The sequence below is a fragment of the Colias eurytheme genome, chromosome 6, assembly GCF_061535395.1.
Source record: "Colias eurytheme isolate Ceu_HAF_F1 chromosome 6, ilColEury1 Martin Lab GWU primary, whole genome shotgun sequence".
Taxonomy (NCBI): domain Eukaryota; kingdom Metazoa; phylum Arthropoda; class Insecta; order Lepidoptera; family Pieridae; genus Colias; species Colias eurytheme.
The window spans coordinates 9,669,122-9,692,329 of record NC_142985.1 but is presented as its reverse complement, the minus strand read 5'-3'; the positions used below and the strand labels follow the sequence as shown (position 1 = coordinate 9,692,329).

General features: G+C 31.7%; 2 protein-coding genes across 2 annotated transcripts in view; both read left to right on the top strand.

The window, feature by feature from the left end:
• The window catches only part of LOC149907930 (uncharacterized), a 53,156-nt gene that overhangs the window by 15,827 nt on the left and 14,121 nt on the right, over positions 1 to 23,208 (top strand). The gene's annotated exons all lie outside the window — the stretch shown is intronic.
• Positions 12,886 to 15,809, top strand: LOC149907931 (uncharacterized). Its single transcript, XM_090103046.1, has 3 exons — positions 12,886 to 13,099; positions 13,252 to 13,365; positions 13,481 to 15,809. The coding sequence occupies exons 1-3, from the start codon at positions 12,886 to 12,888 to the stop codon at positions 15,550 to 15,552; spliced, it is 2,400 nt and encodes a 799-aa protein (XP_089959172.1). The 3' UTR covers positions 15,553 to 15,809.

Genomic DNA, 23,208 nt, shown 5'->3' with positions numbered 1-23,208 from the left:
GAGTTGACAATATTTTGGTGTGAAGAATATTTATTGCTCTACATTTAGTTACATGTAATTGATAAGTAGTGTTTTCCGTAGTTAATCGTACTTATAATGATTCATCTCATGCCATATTATTGGACGAATGTTCGCTACGTCCGCCAAGTCTTCTTATAATATAACTAGCGGTCCTATCTCTCAAGTTGGATCGAACTGCACATGGTGTGCGAATTTTATTATAATCGGTTAAGTGGTTTAGGAGTCCATTGAGGACAAACATTGTGACACGAGATTTATATTTATATTAAATTATTTGGGCAGGTACTATGTAAGTAAGTGTACGTAAGTTTCGGATATACCTATATGTATTTTCTTATCACATCCCAAGTTCGGCGATATGTTACTTTTCATAAGTCACCGTAAAAAGTTTCAACCTTGATCCACTAACAGTTATTCAGTGTCACTTGAGTGGCATGCCATTCATTGGCGCCAGTTCGCTTAATCAAATGTCAAAGTCATCAGAAAACGTGAGAATGTTCCGAAAATATACAAGTACCAAATACAAATAAGCCCTTATTTAAGAAGCTTTGGTTATTCTTTCGAAATAATTATATATAAACTGGTAAACATCAATTAACTTGTTTTTAAACTAAAAAAACAAAGTAAAAAAATAATGTTAGATAAGATTAGTAGTTAAATCATATTATTTTCACATACTAAATAATATTATTTATGTAATTTATATTAAGGAGGATATTAAAGAACACTGTTTAGAATTAAATAGAAAAAAAAATCCCTTTACTGTGCTGATACTTACATATTTCCATTCAACGGTAGAGCTGAGATTTTAGACGGAACAGACGTACTTTCTCGTTTTTCTATAAAAAATGGATTTAGGTATTATAGTGCATACTATTTCTTCTACTTCTTTTATTATATAAATATGCGAAATGCGTGCGAAAGTGTCAATGGACAGACGTAGATAATGCTTAATCAATACAATTTTCTTTGTGCTAAGTATTTAATATTAAATTAATCTCTTTTTTACGTGACAATGTCTTATAATCCGATAGAGCCGGATGCACGCACGAAAAAACATGACTCATGCGGCGTTACCTCGCTCTGAGGCGTTCCATGTAAGGCTTGAAGTGCAAGCGAGAGCGCGGAACGAGCGACAAAGAAGCACAATCGGACGTTGTCACCTTCTACTATCGTCAGTAAACCGACTTTAAATTCCCGCCCGTGTTGACGGGCGGCGTTATATACCCATTGCAGGGGGCTTCCCGCCCCGAACAATGTTCCCCACGCAGCCTCCTCGCGGAGGCTGCGTGTGCGAAGATCCTAGTCAGCTTTACAGACAACCAATTTTTTTTTAAAAAGCTAATTTGTTTTCTTGTTTTCTTTATTAAAACTTTCATGAAGCAAATTACGCATATTGCAAAACGGTTTACCCACAAGCAGAACAATACAAAGACTTTTTTAAGTCAGCAGAGAGGTACATAATAATCTTCGTTCATAATGTACAATATTATAATGTCAAGGTCAAAATATCCAATTGTTCATTTGAAGAGTCGCACGAATGTAAAAAAATCGAGATAATATAGTTATGGTTTAAATTAATCCATTTAAGCTTCATATAAAAGTCGTGACTGCTAAAAGGTTGTTTACTAAGGTGATGTTTTTTGTTTTAACTTCAAATAAAATATATAACTGGCTATGTATTGTATAGTCTCATAAAATATGGCATTCTAATCTTGTGTTTTTTTAAGATTGAATGGTATTCTTTGTGCAAAATTAGGATATAAGATAAAACATCCACAACCATTTGCCTTTGATTCAGAAGATTCATCTATCGTATAAAACTCTATCTAGCACTGATAACTGTGTCTGAAACATTTAATCAAGATTATAATGGAAGTAAATTCCATTTATCTAAGATTAATTAGAAAATACTGAACGTTACTACTTAGATACTAAGTTTTGTTCCTGCATTACAATTTACAATGTTGAACTTTTTGTGGTTAATTTGCCGGAAATATAAATGTAGAGTATAATAAATATTATATATCTAAAGTATTTATAACCATTAACCTTTTTTAGAACTTCCTTACAAGTAAGGTGCTGCAGCATATACCTGAGATTCTTTATTGTATCTTCTTATTGATCTACATCGATTATTGTACCTTCTTTCCATCCGAGTTATTTGTTAGAAATCTATGCAATCTATGACATATTTAAAAACATGTTAGGGGTGTATAGGTGGTGATGATTAAATAGTTCATATCTTAACTGGGCACAGTGAAGTTTTCTTTGTTTGCTTTAATTCCTTCCATCCTTCTTATCCTCAGTTATTTATAATATTTATTGAATTGTATGGGAGATGGATTGAATATATAAAATTACACAAAGTATTAACAATACCTAATTGCACGTAGATGGGTACAAGTTATAATACAAAGTGTTTTATAATAGCAATATTAATTTATTGTTAGATAATGCATGTACTCTAGTACAGAACGTTATAAATTATAATATACTCGTATATGAGAGCTGGTTGATAACATCTTGACTCTATAACCTCTCACTTGGCACCCGCCATGCTTGCACCACTTCCGTATATCATCTATGTTTTATCTTTCATGTTTCTATTTCAATATTTAAAGAAATGCGCGTGACTTATTATATTTTCTATCATGTCCTAAATTATTTATAAGTTTCTATATTTTTTATGTTCCTAATAAGTAAATAGCTACATCAATATGAATGTTAATTGACATTCTGTTGTATGTTAGTGGTTTCTCTTTTTCAAAGTTGATTACGAAAACTTGGCACAAAATGCAATTATAGGATTACATTTTTTTATGCAGCTAGATAAAAGACACAAAATTGCCAAGTGTTGAAACATATAAAAAGTTACAAATGTACTACGAAATCCTTTTAGTATAAATATAGATTTATTGGAACAGGTCCAACACATTAAAAGGTTAGATGTCTCTCTTACACAATACAAAATAATTGAGAATGCGGCTGCGGTCAGCAGAACATTATCGTTGATACCATGTTCCCGCCTACTTGCTCCAAACTATAAGGCAATAGTAATTGATGAGCATGACCACTCTCACGTAACCTGTCGTCTTACAAGTTACACAACAAATATAGCATACAAATGATTGCCTACTTCACTAATGTTGTATGTAATAATAGTATGCACGTAGGTACTCGTGTTGAAGTGCGTGTAATTTGTGTATGGATCTGTAACACCGGTAATTTTAATGTTACATCTTCTTCCTGCTTCATCAATCAGTCAAATGAAATATCAAGCTCTACTGCTTATTCCACTGTTTGTCATTTTTTCTCCGACTTTAACCAATAGGTAGATTAAGTAGTTCAGTTAAAAATCGAAAGGTATTTTAATTTAAATTTACTCTACCTATTATTATTTCCAATGTCGAAAAATGAAGAGTTGTTAAGGTAGTCTAGCGCTAATACTCTCCCACACTGGAATTAATACTGCTTTAAAACACATTATGGAACCCCCAGGATCGTTAATTGTAATATTATTATTTATGAGCAAGAATCATAAGTTTTAACAAAAGCTTTGATGGGAAACACTCATGTACCATTTGCTTAACGACTTCACGACACAAACGGTTACATCAAAACTTTCAGCGTGATCCTAATGATGCTCATTTTTATCTCATTATTAGTCACAATAGGTCTTATAGTTTCTTATGTATTTTTGTCAGTGTATAAAAGGAGACCGTCTGTGGTCTGTGAAAGAGATTGCAAAGTTCATACAAATGCTGTTGGTTTATATAAAATTCAATGAAGTCAGTATAATAGTTTTAGAAATTAGTTCTACATTATTATGTTGTCTATGTTTTCTTATTTACTATTTTTAGTCTTACCAACAGAATGACCATGTTAACATTATAATCCTGGCACCAAAATTTATTCCTAAGACATTGCTCTTTTCTGATTCACACTAACACTGTACTCTGTAGGTAGCAGACAGATGACTCTACATTATTAATTTCTAACGCCTGCGTCCGCCTTAACACACTAATCGGTTTTATTCCTTGAGGATTCCCAATATGCATTGAAATCATTAATCATTTTGATTGTTACTTATGATTCTTGAATCTTGTCGTTGTTTACAATTTTTTTCCTTGAGTTTATTTGTAGGTGTAAGTTTCAGGGTTGCTTCAGGGTGAATTACTTGGGCTTCTGATAATACTTTTGTATATAATAATAAATAATTAAATAAAATAAATAAAATATCCTTTATTACTGATAAGTGATAACATCATTACATTACATTACATTATAGTTCTATCTCTCTTGTAATAAATAATTTTCAATATACATATTACAATGCCTTTCATATTTATTTTAATACAATCAGTTTCATGCACATTTAGCAATTGCATTTTTATTTCAATTATGATAAGATTACATGCACTTTTAATCATTAATAATAATATTTAATTAAATAACAATATTTAATTTAAATAAAATGTTGTGTGGTTTTATGAAACCACGGTAAAAGTGAAACTGTTCGAACGATTCCGAACACTGCTTTGTGTAGCGCATGTCGCGTGACGGTCGGCTGCCGAGTAGGTATACCTACTCGGCAGCCGCGATACACGCGACATGCGCTACACAGACCAAAAAGTTTGAGACGATGTAATAAAAGTTTCACTTTAATAAATAACAATATTTAATTAAATAATATAAATATAAATTAGATTCATTTTAATTTTCGACATCGGTAACTTTATTATCAGTTTGCCTTTTGGCATAGGCCTCCCCTAGGCTTTTCCATCTATCTCTATTTGTGGCTTCTCTTTGCCATGTTGTTCCAGCTACCTTCCTAATATCATCCTCCCATCTTGTTTTTTGCCTTCCTTTCTTTCGTTTCCCATCCCGAGGATACCATTCAGTAACATCTTTTGTCCATTTTCTCTTATTGTTTCTTATCATATGGCCTACCCAGTTCCATTTAAGCTTTTTCACTGTGACTTTTATATATATATAGAGTTTATTATATTTTTTATTAAGTATATTTTTTATACTTTTGTATATAGAGTTCCTAAAATAGCAATATATGTATAAAAATATTTACTCGGATAGATTGTAGTCGTAAAATATAATGCATAATTGCTTCTAAAGGCTTGAACGCCCTTCAAGCTCAACTTAATGACGCGTATAAGCTTTGCTGAATACAATCTGAAATAATTGCTATTGCATGAACTTAAGGTATAATTTTCGTTTTCGGATTTATTATTTAGAGACGTGGTGGGAATGAACTTTGACTCCTTGTTATGGAGACACTTGTCAGCTTGACGTGGCTTGGCGGTGTAACGACCGTGCCGTGTATGGGCGCTGCTAAGCTTTGTAGGCATATTTGTCTATATGCTGTGAACCAAAATAAATTTGAAAATGAAATATGTAGTTGAAAGACCTATGATCCGGTAAGAAATTGACCTCTTTAGCCTTTAAGAAACAAGTTTGCATCTCCAAATCCCTACCAAAAGTCAGTACTTATCAATGAGACTTAGATCGATACCGGCAACGGACAATTCATTACGATACCTACTTGGTATTACATTTCCATATCTAATAATAATAATTATCAAATTCTCAAAATGTACAAATCTTCCAATTCGCAATATAAGTACATATTGAAGTGCAATATAAATTATCTTACATTTGGCTTTCTACGGTAGCGTGAGAGAGGTCATGTTACATCAGGTAGGTACGTGACCGTATTGAGATAATAAGTAGACTCTAGATATTAATCTTCAGCCTATTTCATTTAAATTAGCGATAAAATTTACGAGCCAACTATCATCAATTAATTGTACGTAGACTTTGCTAAATTAGTGCACCTCAAATAATCTGCTGGTAAACATTTTGAAGAAAACATAATGAATATGAATTACCATTTATGTAATAAATAATAATATTATTTTTTTATAATTCTCTTAGATTTACTATGAAACAAACGTGCAAACATAAATATTATATTTCATATGAACGGTAACTCAGCATCATTCGCCATAATCGAGCAAAACGCAATAACGCTATCTTATTGATCATTGTTTTCATTTCTAAATGCCTATTTACTTTAATGGTGGTATTGCGCGTTGCATTATCTTATATCCAAGTGAAAGATTTGATATAAAGGTCATGATGACGTATAATTTCACGGACCATTTTGCAGAGGCTATCGGAAAAATGATTGGCCTTAGAATTTTCCATTCTCTTGCTACAAAGTGATATGGTTTTGTTTGACCACTCAATTCTACTAGAATGTTGTTATCTTGTTTTATTGGTCGTTTTAATTTAATATGTACCCCCAGTCCAACGATAAATTATAATTATTTATTGGTAAGTATTCCCACTGCACAAATGCGACATTGCGTCATCTTGTACCTTCTCCGTTTTTCTCCATCTGATATTGTATTCGTTTCTAAATAATTTTCATCGGAATAAAAAGCGCTCCAGGAGTTTAACTCATGTTAATTAGTCATGAGTGTAAGAAACAGACGAAAAGTTATGACAATAAGAAAAAGCTCTTATGACTCTCTTATTATTCTAGAACTTTGTAAAACGTTATAATGCAATAATAGTCGAGTTTGTATGTGATAATCACATAATGCAACTTTTGTTGAAACTGATATATTAAATACCTACCAAGCAACTCGAGGAAATCATATACATACATATTAGCGCATAAGGAAAATAATTAATATCGCACGAGCAACGTATCTCATGTCCCTATCTTCATATCGTTAACCGCATGCTCTCGTGAAAGTTACCGCGAAACAATGAAAACTAATCCTATCCTTTTCATTCTGAATGATATACACCCGACACAGAACAAAGCACATCTTGATGTTCCCAATACATATTACACCTAAATGCCATTCATTTAAATTGAAACATTAGCACGTGTTTATTGCGTAAGACAATAGAATGCAAAGGTTAATTTTATTGATTCAATAAATGTCACAAGTGAAGACGTATTTACCTATTGGCCAAGGATCAGAAGGTATTGTTACTTGGTTAACAACATAATTTTGTAAAGACAAAAGTTACCAATTTAGCGCAATCGACAACACACTTTTTGTAAACTGAAATTGATAAATTTTAAATAAGTCATAACAATATTATTTTATAAAATGATGAATAAGAAGAAAATGTAATTATGGGCAAGGGTTGTGCAAAATCAAAAGACTCTTCATTAAAAACCTTCACCCTCCTCTGTAAATTTTTGTAACAGACTTTTTTGGATAAAATAAAGTTATTTTTAGGGATCAATGATTAAACGATACAAGCGCTTTGATTCTTAATGATTTTCTTGTTCTCAGATAAGTGCTCTAAAAGATTTATCGTGATGTAATATATTGCCTACCTATAGATTACTATTTAGTGTAGTTTGAGACTATTAGTTATCTATTTACTGTAAATTATGAATCGGGATTTTGCTAACAATAGAGAAAAAACTGAAGAATACTAGTTTTGAAATATGTCTGTCTTATTGTACTAGGTATAACTGCAGCCGCGTATTCTTCATAAAGTTTTAATTTGATAATTTAATTAAAATACCTAACAATGTGTGAATTATCTAGATCTAGATGCTAGACATTCTTACAGTATCGTACCCAGTAACGAAAACAACTTATCTGTACCATAATGCAAACAAATGTCTCTATATCTTAATAAAACATCATCACGCGAGTACCACGAGGCTGACAACGCTTGTACTTATAGTTGCAAATTTCTTAAAATAAATATTTGATAAAGCGATAAATGCGGAAAGTTATTAAACATAGAGTTGTTGTGAATAACCTCTTATTTGATTGTAGATTGGATCGTTATTTGCGGAAGTCGGGTCGCTAATGGAAAGTAATATGACGTGTTTACGTTTACACCTCAGGTTTACACTTATTAAACACTTTACAGTGACATTATGTCTGAGACATTATTTACATTAAAAATGCATAGGTAAAAAAATGTATGAATACGCAATATTTTTTTCGTACTATTTAAACTGTCTAATTAAAAAGCTTGACAAATAATAATTGTTTATAGTTGCCAAACGCGAGTATCACTACTAGTTATCATGTTTCGTATTCATCACCCTACTTTATATTTAGCCCATTTTTATGCACCTACTTTCATCATCATAATAAATGCCAATACGGCATTCGTTTGATATTTAGTGTAATTGCTCTTTTCCTAAGTTCTTACGTATGTAGACTAACAAGTGTTAGGCAGCCGGTTAATTAGCGCCAATTAAATATTATCGAAAGCGCCATGATGTAACGAGATTAGAATAAAGGAGTAGTTTTAAATGTCGCGATCCTCTAATAGCTGTTACAACATTCGTCATTTGTTGACCATATTCTGTTACAAATGTTAACTACATTTAGTGCAGTGGATAAAGATCAATATTCACAACAGTAGGTATGTCTCCTTTTAGAGACGAAGATGTCATTGGCCATTCGTTTGAGTGCAGATGTAGTCACGAATGTAGTGTTTCTAAAAGCTGGGAAGCTTGCGTAAGTGAGATCGCCAGACGGACTTGGGCTGAAAGGGCAACAGTAAATTGGACAAGCTACGTAGTGTTGGGCAAGAAGATAGGTTAGAGAATTAACGAATTGATCATAATGATAGATATTAAATAATAGCTGATTATACTACTTGTGTGCAATGTATAGAATTGCGTTTTTATATTTAATTTATCTCACAGTGGAATATATTTAAATTATCATTGATAACCTTTTGGTACCTAATTTTAGCTTTTATATTTTTTTCGAGTATAAAACAATGGTACATACTTATCTTTACTTTTAAAGTATCAAATCAGGTAGTTATATTTCTACACAAAAATTGGAACATAAAAATAATTAAAATAATAAGCCACATACTATTACTTGTAGTGAGAATGATGCTAAATTTAATTTTATCTTATGATATCATTAGGACCTTTGACATTATTGTTTTGAAATTAAACAATAAAATCGTAAATATTACGAATGGAATTCTTGAGTCTGGATTTACCTCAACGATTGTAGGTATATAATATATTAATTATTATGTACACAGTACAAGTGCCTACTGGCGTAACGAAGATTTTTTCACTGAAGATTCCGGCGGCCGGGATTATATTATGATATGTTTTTCTAAATTATTAATGCTGGTGAGAAATTTTTAACAATTAAAAAAAAGTTACTGACCGCTTAGACAGATGGAACGCCGTTTATTTAAAAAAAGATGTTGGTATATTTCCCGTATTCGAGAACAGCAGAGCAATGCAAAATTTTTGTAGCTGAAAATATCCAATAGTCAATAACTCCTTGATAGTTTTTATCAAAGAACGCGTAGCAATTCAAAGCACATAAAAGGATCACTTGGAAAATGTTTCTATAAATAGTTATTACGTAATTATAATGTGTGATGGGTAGACCTTCAAGTGCTAGGTCATTTATTATTTAATAACTTGGCCGTACGACCGTATGTTAAGGACAACACCTCAAGATGACCTGCATCCACCTGCCTTCTAAGAACATTGTAGTCATATAGCACGTTAATGCAAGCATTATTCTCTGTCTTATTATTGCGAATTGCGTCTTAAATAATAAATTACTTTATCCTGCTACAGATGCCATATGAATGCGCATGATTATTGGCTTGCTTATAAATAAATCACAAAGCATGTGTGCGCATTTCATTTAACTACTACTGAAATTAAGTTTTATAAAGTTGAAACTGAAACCCGAAAGCACTTATAGACATAGAGTACCTATTTAGAGTATTCTTTACTATATTAAAAAGAACATAAATTCTTCGGGTTCAAAAAATTTTGTAGATGCAAATAAAAATTAAATCTTTGAAATAACAACATTTCGTGGTCGTTATCAAGTACCCTGATTTGGTAATAGCGCAATTGTGAATTTTATCAGAGAGTCTGCAGTGCATAGTGCGATGAACTAAGATATAAGATAAGATATGCATACGTGCCTCGGTGAATGTAATCGTCTCATACTAAAGTCTAAAGTTATTTTGTACTTATAAATACGTCTAGAGGTCAGAAATTATGCATATGCTTGCATGCTGTCCAATTGATTTTTGCCCTTATTGCATTAGCATGCTGATGTTTGATTTAGGTATACGCACAACAATAAGCTATATTATACAAAAACAGGATGTTTGTAATTCAATGCATTTTTATGAAAATTAACATACATTAAAGGATTTAGCACACGTATACCTATCTATACAAGCGGGTTAAATCCGGTGAACGTCGGAACCTAAATGATGTCATTCAGTGTCTTTGGATTAAAAATCGGATTTGCTCTAGAAATGTAGCTACCTACTTAGTTCGATAATTTTGTATAGTGAATCATCTATTTTCAGATATTTTGCAATTTCTTTTTTGGTTCAGCCTATTCCATGGTATTTTTATGCGTCGAGGTCTTTTAGCTATTGGTCACACGTTTACCTTCTAATTTATATTTACATAACAATAGGTACACGAGATCGAACTTATTACATACTATTATCTGTGATACTATTATAAAACTTGAATATTATAAACAATGGGTGGTATTTCGACATCGGTACGCACGTGTCGAACAGCGAACTAGGATTCGCCTACGTGGCTCCAAGCCTATAATATCGAATGCAAAATATGTGAATGTCGACTGGTGAGATTATTGGAGTTATTTGCTTACGAAATACATCCTATTGTGTTTTATTGGCGCTACTGAAGGAACTGTGCGCCGCCAATTTCGATTGGGAGCCTTGATATCCATCAATGTTACCGCTCCTTTGAACTGCGGTTAGTAAAATACATCTATTTACCTATAATTTACATTTTAATCACTAGGTACATAATACGAAGTGTCGTGCCTGTCTGTCTGTTTTTTCGTGATCAATTCCAAACCATTGTAATATTATCATGCAGTTTCTTTATGTATTAACAAAGTGATTAGTGAAGTAATCTTAGATGTATAATTTATTGAGCTTTTTCCAAGCCGCCTGGGAGCTTTCGGAAAACATTTCTAATTGTTTATTTGCATTACAATTACAGGTGATTAGCCTAGTAAGAATTGTAATGGATAATCAAATAATTTTATGATTTATCAGATTACTCTTAAGTACTATTTCATCATAATAGATATTAAATGAAACATTAATAGACGTCGTTAAATTAAAACTAACAAAACACAGCGCAATATTATACAACCATTTAATTTGTCACAATAATTAATTCTTCACACTGGAAAATTGATGTTCTGTATAGCTGAATACATTTAATTTCGTTGATGTATTCATATAACTTGTATTAGAATCATTTGTGTTAAATACATCTCAAAACATGTTCTTGGCAAGAGGCTTAAGGCTTTATGTGGCCCAACGAACACAATACACGATACTGTAGCAAATGGATTTTCATCACGTTCGTGTTGATGGGTTACTCAATACACTCAAAGCGTAATATGCATTTTACTTCGAAGTTTTAGTGGGTTATAAGTGTACAAGAACATTTTCTAAGAAGAAAGAATCCATAGGTATATAATATATGTATTGTGATCATGCTCGCTATAAAGTATTAGATACGCCCGCGCTGCAGCTGGTATAAATATGTACTTAGTTTTTTGAAGTGAAAACTTCTTTAGCGGCGTTGAGCACTTTTTCTGTAATGGGTATAAAATCTTAAACTCGCGTCAGGACACGTGACCTAATTGAAAAAGCGTAAGACGGCAACCCGTCTTTTTTTACCGATTTTCTCTGTAAAAATTTTTAAAACGTGTAACATTTTTACACTACACCTAAGTAACTTTAAATTGAAGATTAAGTAATTTTCTATAAATTGATAATACCTATTTTTTACAACCTTTACGTATTTGACGATTCAAATCGTTAAAAGCTCTGCACTTTACTCGTTTTAAAATAGCAATACCATCAACGTTAAAAGCTATTGATTAAGCGCAAAACAACGTGTTTTTTATTTTTATTACGTTTATTATAATTGAACAAGCCACGAAGCTTATTGGAATGAGAGGCTTTGATAGATGGCGTCGTGATCTCACAATCTATTTCACTTACCTCGAAGCTTCCGGTTGAATCGTTACTTAAGAATTTATGCATTAGTTATGAAGGTACATATATCATAAACACGCATTTTATAGTGTATAAAATAGTATATAATTATATAAAACAGATTTATGGAAAACATTTTTTAAGATAAACATACATATCGCCTCTTTGCGAGAAAAACGTGATATTTCGCAAAATGTTTTTTTTTTTTTATTTGATAATCGAAACCGCCGTATTCAACTTTATTTTGTGCAAAAACGTGGTGTTTTAAAAGTGAAGGACAGCGAGACCATGAGCGAAAAGGACGTCACTACAGTGGTACGTTGCGTTATCGCGTTGTCCCTTTCACATAGTACTCTGTTTTCAACACTGTGACAAGTTAGTTTTCTCTTTAAGCGCCAAAGGTAAGGAGCTCTCAGTTTTCTGCAAAAACGTGATATCACGAGTGTACCACAGTTTTATTGCAAACATATCTTTAAATTCAGTGATATTTTTTGTTATTATACTGTGGTAAAGCAATATAACTCGGTTTTCTTGAAAAAATGTTTCAAATGCAACTTTTTATAAAATCTGATATCACGTTGTTGTTGAAATAATAACATTTTTGAATTGTGATATCCTAAGGTGTAACATTGTTGATGATGAATGGTTTTTTATTACAAGAAATGAGTGATGGTCATTTATTGTTGTTCCGTTTTTATAGATATGTTTCTTATTTCAATGCAATACATAATGATTTATCACGTTGTAAGCACTAAAAGAAAATACTATTAAGACTTATTTTTTCAGATGGGGACGCGGTCCAAATACTTAGTTTTATTAGCAACAAAAGAAAATAATGACGGAGAACAAAGCAATTCCATTTCTCAAATGGAAATACATGAAAATGAAAGCGACAACAATAATATCGAGCAAGGCGATTCAACTTTTCCAATGGAAACTAACTATGAAAGCAACCGAAATGAGGAGGTGACTGGTTGCAGCGCTGCAGCAGTTGCCGAATGTAAGTAACATTATTAGTTAATTTTATTGTATGTAATGTTATTCGACGCCCGTCTTTTCGTGTGTTTCGTGTGAGGCTTATAGATGGTAAAGTGAAGCGTGGAAAACATTATGGTAGTTATCATAATATTTATCATTTTGATATTGTTTTAGACAAAGAAGACTCAATGGTCACTAATCGTCGCCGTTGTGAATCAACTAGTAGTAGCACCAGTAGTTCCTCAAGTAGCAGTAGTTCATCAAGCAGTGGTCCGTCTTTCTACGAAGGTATAAATTTAATAAAACTCATATTATTGTGGGTACTCGATAACTGTATCTTACATTTATTTACTGACTTATAGATAATTGAAAGTTTAATAGATTTTTTTTGGTTTTTTTTTAGATAGTGATGATTCCGTAAAAGACCCCAACTATGAAATTATGAAACCAGCACGTGTGAGCTCTTCAGAATCTGACGACAACAATGACGTCTATACCAACATCGACTTTCGAAAGGATCAAGACGTTTTTCATTCTAGTGCAGCTACTGTAAGCACAGTACTCAATGCTATAGACCTGAATGTGACCCCAACAGATGAGCATGAAATTGTATTTCATACCGTAAATCAACAGGACCTGCTAATATCAGAAAATGAACCACCTGCCGTCGAAAATGTTAGCACCACGCAAGTAGAGTCAAATGAACCAGATAATACCCCTACTAAAAAAGGTAAAAAAAGGCCCAAAAGAGAATTATTATGGAAAAAAAATGTTGCGAAGCGACTAAGAAACTGTGGAAAATCATACAAATCAACAAAAACTAATAAAATTATACCGGAACGTAAACTAAAACCATCTTGCAAAGAAACATGTACATTTAAATGTGGATCTAATATCACTGAGGAGCAAAGACAACAACTTTTAAAAGAATACTGGGATTTAGGCGAGATTGAAAAGCAATGGTCTTTCATCGCAAACAATATCGAAGTAGTCGTCCCTAAACATCGATACGTTAAAGTTAATCCGGACGGAACCATAGCATTAAATCGTGATAATAATAATGCTTTCTTTTTGACTGTTTCTGGAGTGAAGATTAGAGTATGTAAACTGTTTTTTAAGAACACTTTGGGGATTAATAATCGCCCTATAGAGACGGCTTTAAAGAAAAAAAATAAAGATACTAACATTTCATTAATGAAAGATAATCGTGGGTGTCATCAAAATCACAACAAAGTGGATGAAAATATAAAAGATGGTGTAAGAGTGTTTATTGAGTCAATACCAAAAATTGAATCGCACTACATTCGTGCTAACTCGAAAAGACATTACATCGATGGTAGCAAAGCTATTACAGATCTCCATAGGGACTATGTTGAACAATGTAAATCCCAAAATACCCGTTTTGCAACATACTTGATGTTCTATCGCATATTTACACAAGAATTTAACATTTCATTCTTTATTCCAAAAAAAGACTTGTGCGATATATGCGAAGTAAATAAAAATAGTACAGCTGAAGAGAAGGAGTTAGGAAAAGAAATCTATGAGATGCATCTAAGAGAAAAGCAATTGTCACGAATTGAGAAGGCAAACGACAAGAATAACAAAAATATTTTAGTTGCTGTTTACGATCTTCAAGCAGTCTTTCAATGCCCTAAGGGTGAAATTTCAGTTTTTTACTATAAGTCAAAACTGAATGTACTTAACTTGACAATTTATAATATTCAGACTAACAATGCTGAATGTTTCGTATGGGATGAATCAAACGCTAACAGAGGCGTAAACGAAATCGGCACTTGTGTATTCAAATATCTGATGAAAGTTTCAGAAACGGCCAAAGATCTGGATGTTGTCTTCTACTCAGATAACTGTGCTGGCCAGCAAAAAAACAAGTTTATGATAGCGATGTACCTATATGCTGTACAGACTTTGCCAAATCTCAAGTCAGTGACACATAAATATTTAATCAAGGGTCACACACAGAATGAAGGCGATTCAGCCCATTCTCAAATAGAAAGAGAAGTAAAACGTCAGTTAAGATCAGGTCCTATGTATACCCCTGACGCATTTATTGGTGCCATAAAAGCTGCCAGAAAAAAAGGGGAGCCTTTCCATGTGAATGAATTGAGTTTCTGTGATATAAATGACTGGAAAAATGTATGCAACCTGATGAACTATGCGCTGGTAAAAGATGAAGATAATAACGCAGTGAAGTTTTCAGGAATAAAGGTAATACAAGTTAAAAAAGAGGACCCTAATGCCATATTTTTTAAAGATTCGTATGCCGACGTACAGTTCAAGAAGGCCATCGTTTTGAAGAAGAATAAGAAGATAAGTAACAATACCAATATTGAATTGAAAAAAGCTTATACTCGGAAACCTGGATTAGCCGAAAAAAAGAAAAAGGATATCATGGATTTGGTTAATAAAAACCTCATCCCAAGATATTATAAGCCATTCTTTGAAGCCTTGTAAGTTTTAATAATACTGTTTTGGAAATGAATGGCATTTCAGCACAAAATATGAGTGATATGGTTTTATCTATTTAAAGTTTTAATAGGCGATTTTTATGTTTTTTGTTATTATAATGTTTAAGATTTTGCTCATAGAGGAGATTTATGTTTTGATAATTATTATTTTTTGTTTAGAATTTTGCTTACTTTATAAACATACGTTTATAAAGTAAGCACTTAATTGTGCAAATTTACTGATTACTTAGTTTATGACCGAGACTGAAAACTTAGATTACTAGTTTTGAGATTATATAATTAAGATGATTACAATGTAAGAAGAAATAAGCATAAAGTGAGAAGAATATTGATTACATTCAATAAAGGCTGACTAACTGTTGATTAGTAATAGTTTTGTCCAAAGAAACCACTGTTTAGCTACAACTATTTCATCTGTTTAATAAATGTTTCTAATTTCAACAATGTGTTTTTATATTATAATTTAGCATAAAATAAAAATAATAGCATCAACAACGTGACAGATTAATTTGCTACATCGTTCTTCTTATACTTTTTCAGAAAAAATGTGACATATTTTTTCCTTTTTTTTTTAATGCTTTTTTTGTCCTAAAATCTTTTAAATTAGGGTATTTTTTTTGCATTATGCAATAGTTAATAAGATAATTCATATAATTTGTTATAGATGTAACCCATAAAAACGTTCATTTACCTAATATACCTTTTTGAAAGTTTAAAAATGCTCTCCTGTAAAATCGCCTTTTTCGAAATAACACGGTTTCGTCGCAAAGAGGCGATATAACGAAACTTTTTGCCAATTCCAACAAAAATTATGTTAGCGCAATCCCTCCTTTTCCCTATCCTCGATTACGCGGATGCGTGCTTTCCTGACCTTACAGTTGAGAGCATGGAGAAACTTGAGCGTCTACAAAATCTTCTAATACGATTTATCTTTGGCCTTCGGAAATTCGACCATGTATCTTTATATCGTAGACGACTCAAGTGGCTCCCCATTCGCATGCGACGTAATCTCCATTACCTTCAATTATTATACCGTATCCTTTTCGATCCCATCACTCCTTCCTACCTTAAGAATAACTTTTCATTTCTACACTGTGAAAGCTACTCTCTACGATCCGTTGACAGACTTATTTTGTGTACCCCATCTCGACACAGAAACTTCTTTGGTAATTCTTTTACTGCCACTGCTGTTAAACTATGGAACTCCTTACCACTCAAGATAAGACTTGCTCCCTCTTTACCCTCATTTAAACACCTTGTTCGGAAACATTTTCTTTTATCAGCCTTTAATTCGGAATAGTATATTTATTATATGTATTTACATTTATTAGTATTATAGAATATATTTTATATACTTTATGTAGTTTTATGTATGTATTATTATTAATTATTTATTTATTTTTCTATTATGTATATATATTATGTAAGGTTATTTATACTATAGTTATTATACATGTATGTATAGTTATTTATGTGCATAATATAATGTACTTTTTTTGTAAGTATCATACTTTTTTATTTTCATGTTTATATTTAAATTCTAATTTTATTTACAAAATTTTATTTACTGAATATTTCGCTTTTTTACCGCTTGGTTGCCTGGCAGAGATCACTGCTTAGTGATAAGGCCGCCGATTGTACTACATCTTTCTTGTACCATATTTTCTTCTTATTGTTTCCTATTATTAAGAGATTGTATTACAATAAAGTGTAATAAATAAATATAAATGTAAATTTAGAATAGGTTACAATTTTTTATTGCATTTATGAGATAAAAAATGTATCCTACATTTTGCAAGTGCAATAAATTGCCGTCAATATGCACTCATTAACAACTTGAAAAAATATTTAAAACTGGATCTACGGCTTTTTTTGGTAAATCTAGTAGAGCCATTTCATAATTTATTAATATTCATAATAAAATCGTGGCACATGAATCTGTTAAAAGCCATATAAATATTTGATATTTTATTATGTACTTTCGTACACATATATTTAACCCGACTTATTTGTTCTGTTCCACATACTCTTATAACCAAATATTGGCATAGACAAACATGTATTTTAATTATTTATGACATGTCAAGGCTAAACTATCTTCCCAGTGAATCACACAGTGTGGGTGCCTCAATGCACATTGTTTGGTAGGTACTTTATTGCTTATTAACTTATTAAATCTACTATCTTCACATTATGAGTCATAACATTTAGTTTTTACGCGAGCATATGACTGGTATTATCTAATATCTAATATCTAATATATATTATAAAGGCGAAAGTTTGTAAGGATGTATGGATGTAATATATATTATAAAGGCGAAAGTTTGTAAGGATGTATGGATGTATGGACCTATGGATGTTTGTTACTCTTTCACGTAAAAACTACTGAAACGATTACAATGAAATTTAGCACACATATAGAGGGTAACTTGGATTAACACATAGGATAGTTTTTATCCCGGAAATCCCACGGGAACGGGAACTATGCGGGTTTTCCTTTGCAAACGCGGGCGAAGCCGCGGGCGGAAATCTAGTCCTTATTAATAAAGAGGTGCCCCGCCATCGGGTAATCTGTGATAGTAGATTATTAAATAATTTGGAAAATCCAAAAGTGCACGCCTCATAATTTTTTTTTAATAAATATTTATTAATTATTATTTTTGTTTATTTAATAACAATTAAACCACATCGAATCAGACCCTGAAAAATGAAAGGGTTCTATTCCTGAGCATACTCAAGCGTAAGAGAAAAAAAAAGACTCGATTAGTAAAGTATTTCGGTCGCTATCGTGTTAACAAGAAAAAGGATCCGCACATACAGACACACGGACGTCCAAGACAGAACTTTTTTAAACTGTTTTTTAACTAGTTTAAATAACAAAAATGACATCAAAAATATCATGAACGTTAAAAATAGTGTTTTTTCTTAATATGTGTGTGTATGTGTTATCTTACAAGTGCAATGTATGATACATAAAGACATTTTAAGTTTGAAAAATCAGATGTTTTGCGCGAAGTGACAGTAGTACCCACCTCAACGCTTCGCTTATGAGGCGTGCAATAGATCCTACCTAAGTGCTATCTATGCTCAATGGAATTTATACTTTTGCATGTGCTGTTTATTGCCGCCCAGTTGATCACTGAGTCCAGGCTACGTAAAAAATACTCATAAATTCTAATCTAAATCTATGTCTAGTATAATCTAAATTATCGTTCCTACCTATTTTAATAATACTAGAAAAATATTAATGAATGAATAAAAAAACTTAATTTGCACCAATAACAAAATACCCAAGGACAAAAACAAAAAGGCGGCCTTATCGCTAATATAGCGATCTCTACCAGGCAATTAATATTAATTTTCACAAATCCTGTCAAATCTTTAATTACATTTTATAAACATAACATAAATGCTTTTTAAAGAACCTTAAAGTCTAGATTCTAATGAATACTCGGCATTTGAAGAAGCGGCCAAAATTAAATATGTATTAATACTGTGATTAATACAAATAAAGGACGGATCAAATGTCAAATAACTTGATTTTCTAGAACTTATTAGTTTTAAGCTTTCCTTAGCATCGAATAGTCGCGATTTGATTAAAATTGAATATAATTATTATATACAAGATGCTATGTGAGGTTAATTATCACGAATAAAGGACAACACATTCGCGGTGATATCAAGAATCTGAAAGATAATGAAGGTAATGGTTAAAGGTTACAATTATTAGATATTTTTTTATTTCTCTAATCTTCATTCTTGATAAATATTTAAAAATTAAGCTAAAAATACTATTCTCGATTTAATTGAATTGTGCTAAATCGGTAGGTATCTTGTAAATTTATTTTTATGAATGCTAAATCTATTTTTGTTACGGTGCATTTAGATCAAACGAACATAGAGCTAGAGCTAGAGCAAGAGCATTCTTTCGTACTAAGACACACTAAGAATAACGAAAGATACGCTTGTTTACACTAAAAGAATTTGACATAGAGGGGTTAGAATGAGCCTTCGCTCGTTTGATGTAAATGCAACGTTTACACGTACGTTTAGAAGTTTGTTAGTTTGTTTTCTGAGCTGTTTGAATGAAAATAAAAATAATAAAAGATCATAATAGAGAAATATAGCGCCTCATTTAATAATGTTCTCATTTTTTAGATGTCTATTGAATAATGAATTTATTCACACGTTCCAGTTATAACATTCTGAATACATTAATTATTTCTTATGTATTCTAGTAGTTTTTAATGCACAGCAATCGATCAGTGTTAAAGTTACTTACTAATCTACTATTAACCATCTTTTATCTTTCTTAATTTTTAACTCTAATCGGTTTTGAATGAAATCGTTGACACCGTGTCAGGTTTATGATGCAAATGGCATTCACAAAATATTTTAATATTGCAATCGCCTAATGCCACATCATTAGGTACAAAAAATGTACTTGAACTTTATGAATACAAGGTGCAGATGGCAAACAGGATGAGATCGTGATTTATTGTGACCGAAATTGGAGCATTTGCGATTCAATTCCACTAATCTTTTAACCTTCCGCATGGAATAATTATTTTTTTTAATCTAAAAGAATGTTAGTTTCGATATAGATTTAATGACTGCCGATCGGCATTGCTACCTAATAAATTAGATTTCTTAATTGGCCTATCATGTATTTAATCGCATAAATGTAATATGTAATGCAAATAAAATTAATTGACTGATCTGATAATGATTTTTGAATTATAGCAGTTTATAGTTAGTTTCGCAAAGGTAAAACTCAAAAACTGACTTGAATCACTGATCTGACTGACTGACAGAACGTGATGAAAATTTGTAAATCATCGTACGAATATAAATCTACATTTGTAAAGGCCTACTTAAATAACTGAGGCTCAGATTCAATTTATAAGTAGCATCAAGACGCATTGCATAATTGTATTAAGTAGGTGCACTTTATAACACAGGCTAGAACACCGATGTTCGTGTCACGTTGTAACCCACGACTTCTAATACATATAAGCAGGTATACATTGTATTCTGATCGTGATCTTATTGACTGCCAATATAGAATAATTGATGTTGTGTTAAAACAACTTGGAGCTAATTTAATATGTTTATTGATGTGAATCAAACGGCAACCTATTATTATTTATTATCCATTATTTAATATTTATTATATTGTTATAGAAAGTTCTTTCTTCATCCATTATATTATCATTGAGATTACTACCAACATTATTACTTACTTCAACTTTATCAAGTATTAAATATCTTTTAAATAAATTTTTGATGAATGTGTATAATTAATTAGGTAGGTACCTATGTTTGGAGCAGTTATGTCGAAAAAGGAAAAAACACGGGTAGGTAATAAAGCAACCGTATTTATTATTGTGATAAATTTATAGTACTACTGAGACGATAACTACAATGGAGGGAAATATCGAACAAGATATCATCAGTGAACTTCAGCTTTGATCGAGAACCGAATTATATTATGGTATCGACCGGCAAAATATGCGGATGGCATTCGTGTTAACTTCAAAGTTCAAGCTTAAAAGGAACTTTTGTGCCTGTGTAGTCAAACAAAGACGAAATGTCAGGTAAAGGTCGTTTTGGTTTTGATTTTATTACGCCCATTTGATAATATACGGCTTGCGTGATTAGATATTAGTTCGATATTTTTAAAATATATAATTATTATTGATTAGGTTTTAATTATCAATAAAAGGACTAAGGAGGGATAGAGTTAGTGAGTAACGTATACCAACTCTATCGGTAGGAACTCGCTAATCGGCTATTAACTTATTGACGTTACAAAAACTATACCCTTCTATAAGTTTACGCTTGCAATAAAATAGACCATTAGGCACGAAATTGCATAAATATAAACTTCATACCTACATTTCTTGTTCTTGTAGACGAATTCGTGAGCAGTCGATATTTGAAATGTAATCCAAGATGAAATCCGTAACAAAATTTCATAAAACACGAGTTGCACATTAGAAGCTGGTAAGAAGCTTATAAGTTCAGGAATGCAGTTACGAGCGCAGTGAAAGCTTTTCGCTGAGCTTCCTATTACATAATCTACGCGTTATAAATCTTTGAAACTTATGTGTTTTGTTGTTTATTTTAACGACTATAATATAAACGCACTAAGCGTTCTTACATATATGTGTTATTAATAAATATGATTAAATAACGCGATTGAGGACTGAGGAGTCTATTATTTTACTGTTATTATGCAAATGATGCGTTACGATCAAACGATTGCGGTGCTATTATTATTTCGCTTATTGAATAGTGTCCCTATTTCTTAAGCCATTATAAATACTTCCCGAAAAAAGCAATTAATCAAACATGACTAGCGTGTTCGCGCGTAATTCGTCGAGGCACGTAACCAACCGGTCATCAGATGATAAATGATTCTTGTGATATATGGCTCGAGATAAACAGCGTGAAACTTAATAATATATGCCTAGATCGGAAAGGCGAAAACAAGTTAGTGTTACTGCTTCAATAATGGGAAATATAAACTAGGAGAAAGCTTTGTATTGAATAGAATTTCTTATCCATTTCATCTGCCCAAAGCTGTAAAGATGTATCAGTGTTCATTATATTTTAATACCGATATATATTTTTGCAAGGTATTATATGGTTTACGAATAGTTACAAGGCTTTAAATATGGTTGGCTATTTAGATAATACTTGCAGTTCTTCACACATTCATAACGAATTTTTCGCACATACCTACCTACTATTTACAGAAAATACTTGTAAGTATTTATTCTTAAATTAATTCTATAAATGTAAAAAACTTAAAAGCTTAGCATGATGGTGATGCGGTGAATAATTCCTGGATAAAGCGAGCAAATTGAAAATATAAGAAAATTATCAAGCAATTACTAGATTGGTTTGAAGAGGTTAATAGAGTAAAGAATTTGTTTTATTTTATTTGTCTTTTAAAATGTGTTACACGTGATTTAATTGAATAGTGTTGACATGTTGACGAAATGATTGTCACAATTATAATATATAGTCGTTATTCATTTGTTTAGCCGAGATGTAGGTTATCGACACGCGAAACATTGTCTCACAGTATAAAGTTCAGTGTGTTTTTTTCTTGTTATATATTTGTTTTTGTAGTTCATCATAACTATTTTTAAACTAAACAAATAACTGTTTCAATTATTTCATATCTTCATTCATATCACTATTACTATGTGAATATAAACCTACAGTTACAATTCAGGTTTTTACAACAAAAATGTATTTATTTTATCCTTAGCCAATATATTTTCCTCTCACTGCTGCGGTATAGACCTTTAAAAAAATACCTAAATCTAATGCAGATTTAGGTATTTTTGTAAAGTTAAACTAAGGTACAATATTCATTTGTCTGAGAACTAAAAAAACGAATGAATTTATAGGTCAGTAAATCCAACTTGAGCTCACTGAGTCATTTGAATCGAACCTGGGATCCAGATTCAACAGATAAAAATTTGGCAATCCATTGTCAATGCGAATAATAATAAGTTGTTACAAAATAATAAAACTTACCATAATTATGTGATACCCGTTAGCAAAACAATTTGTACGTAACGTTATTATAATCGACTGTTACAATAGAAGCTACAGTAAGCACGCA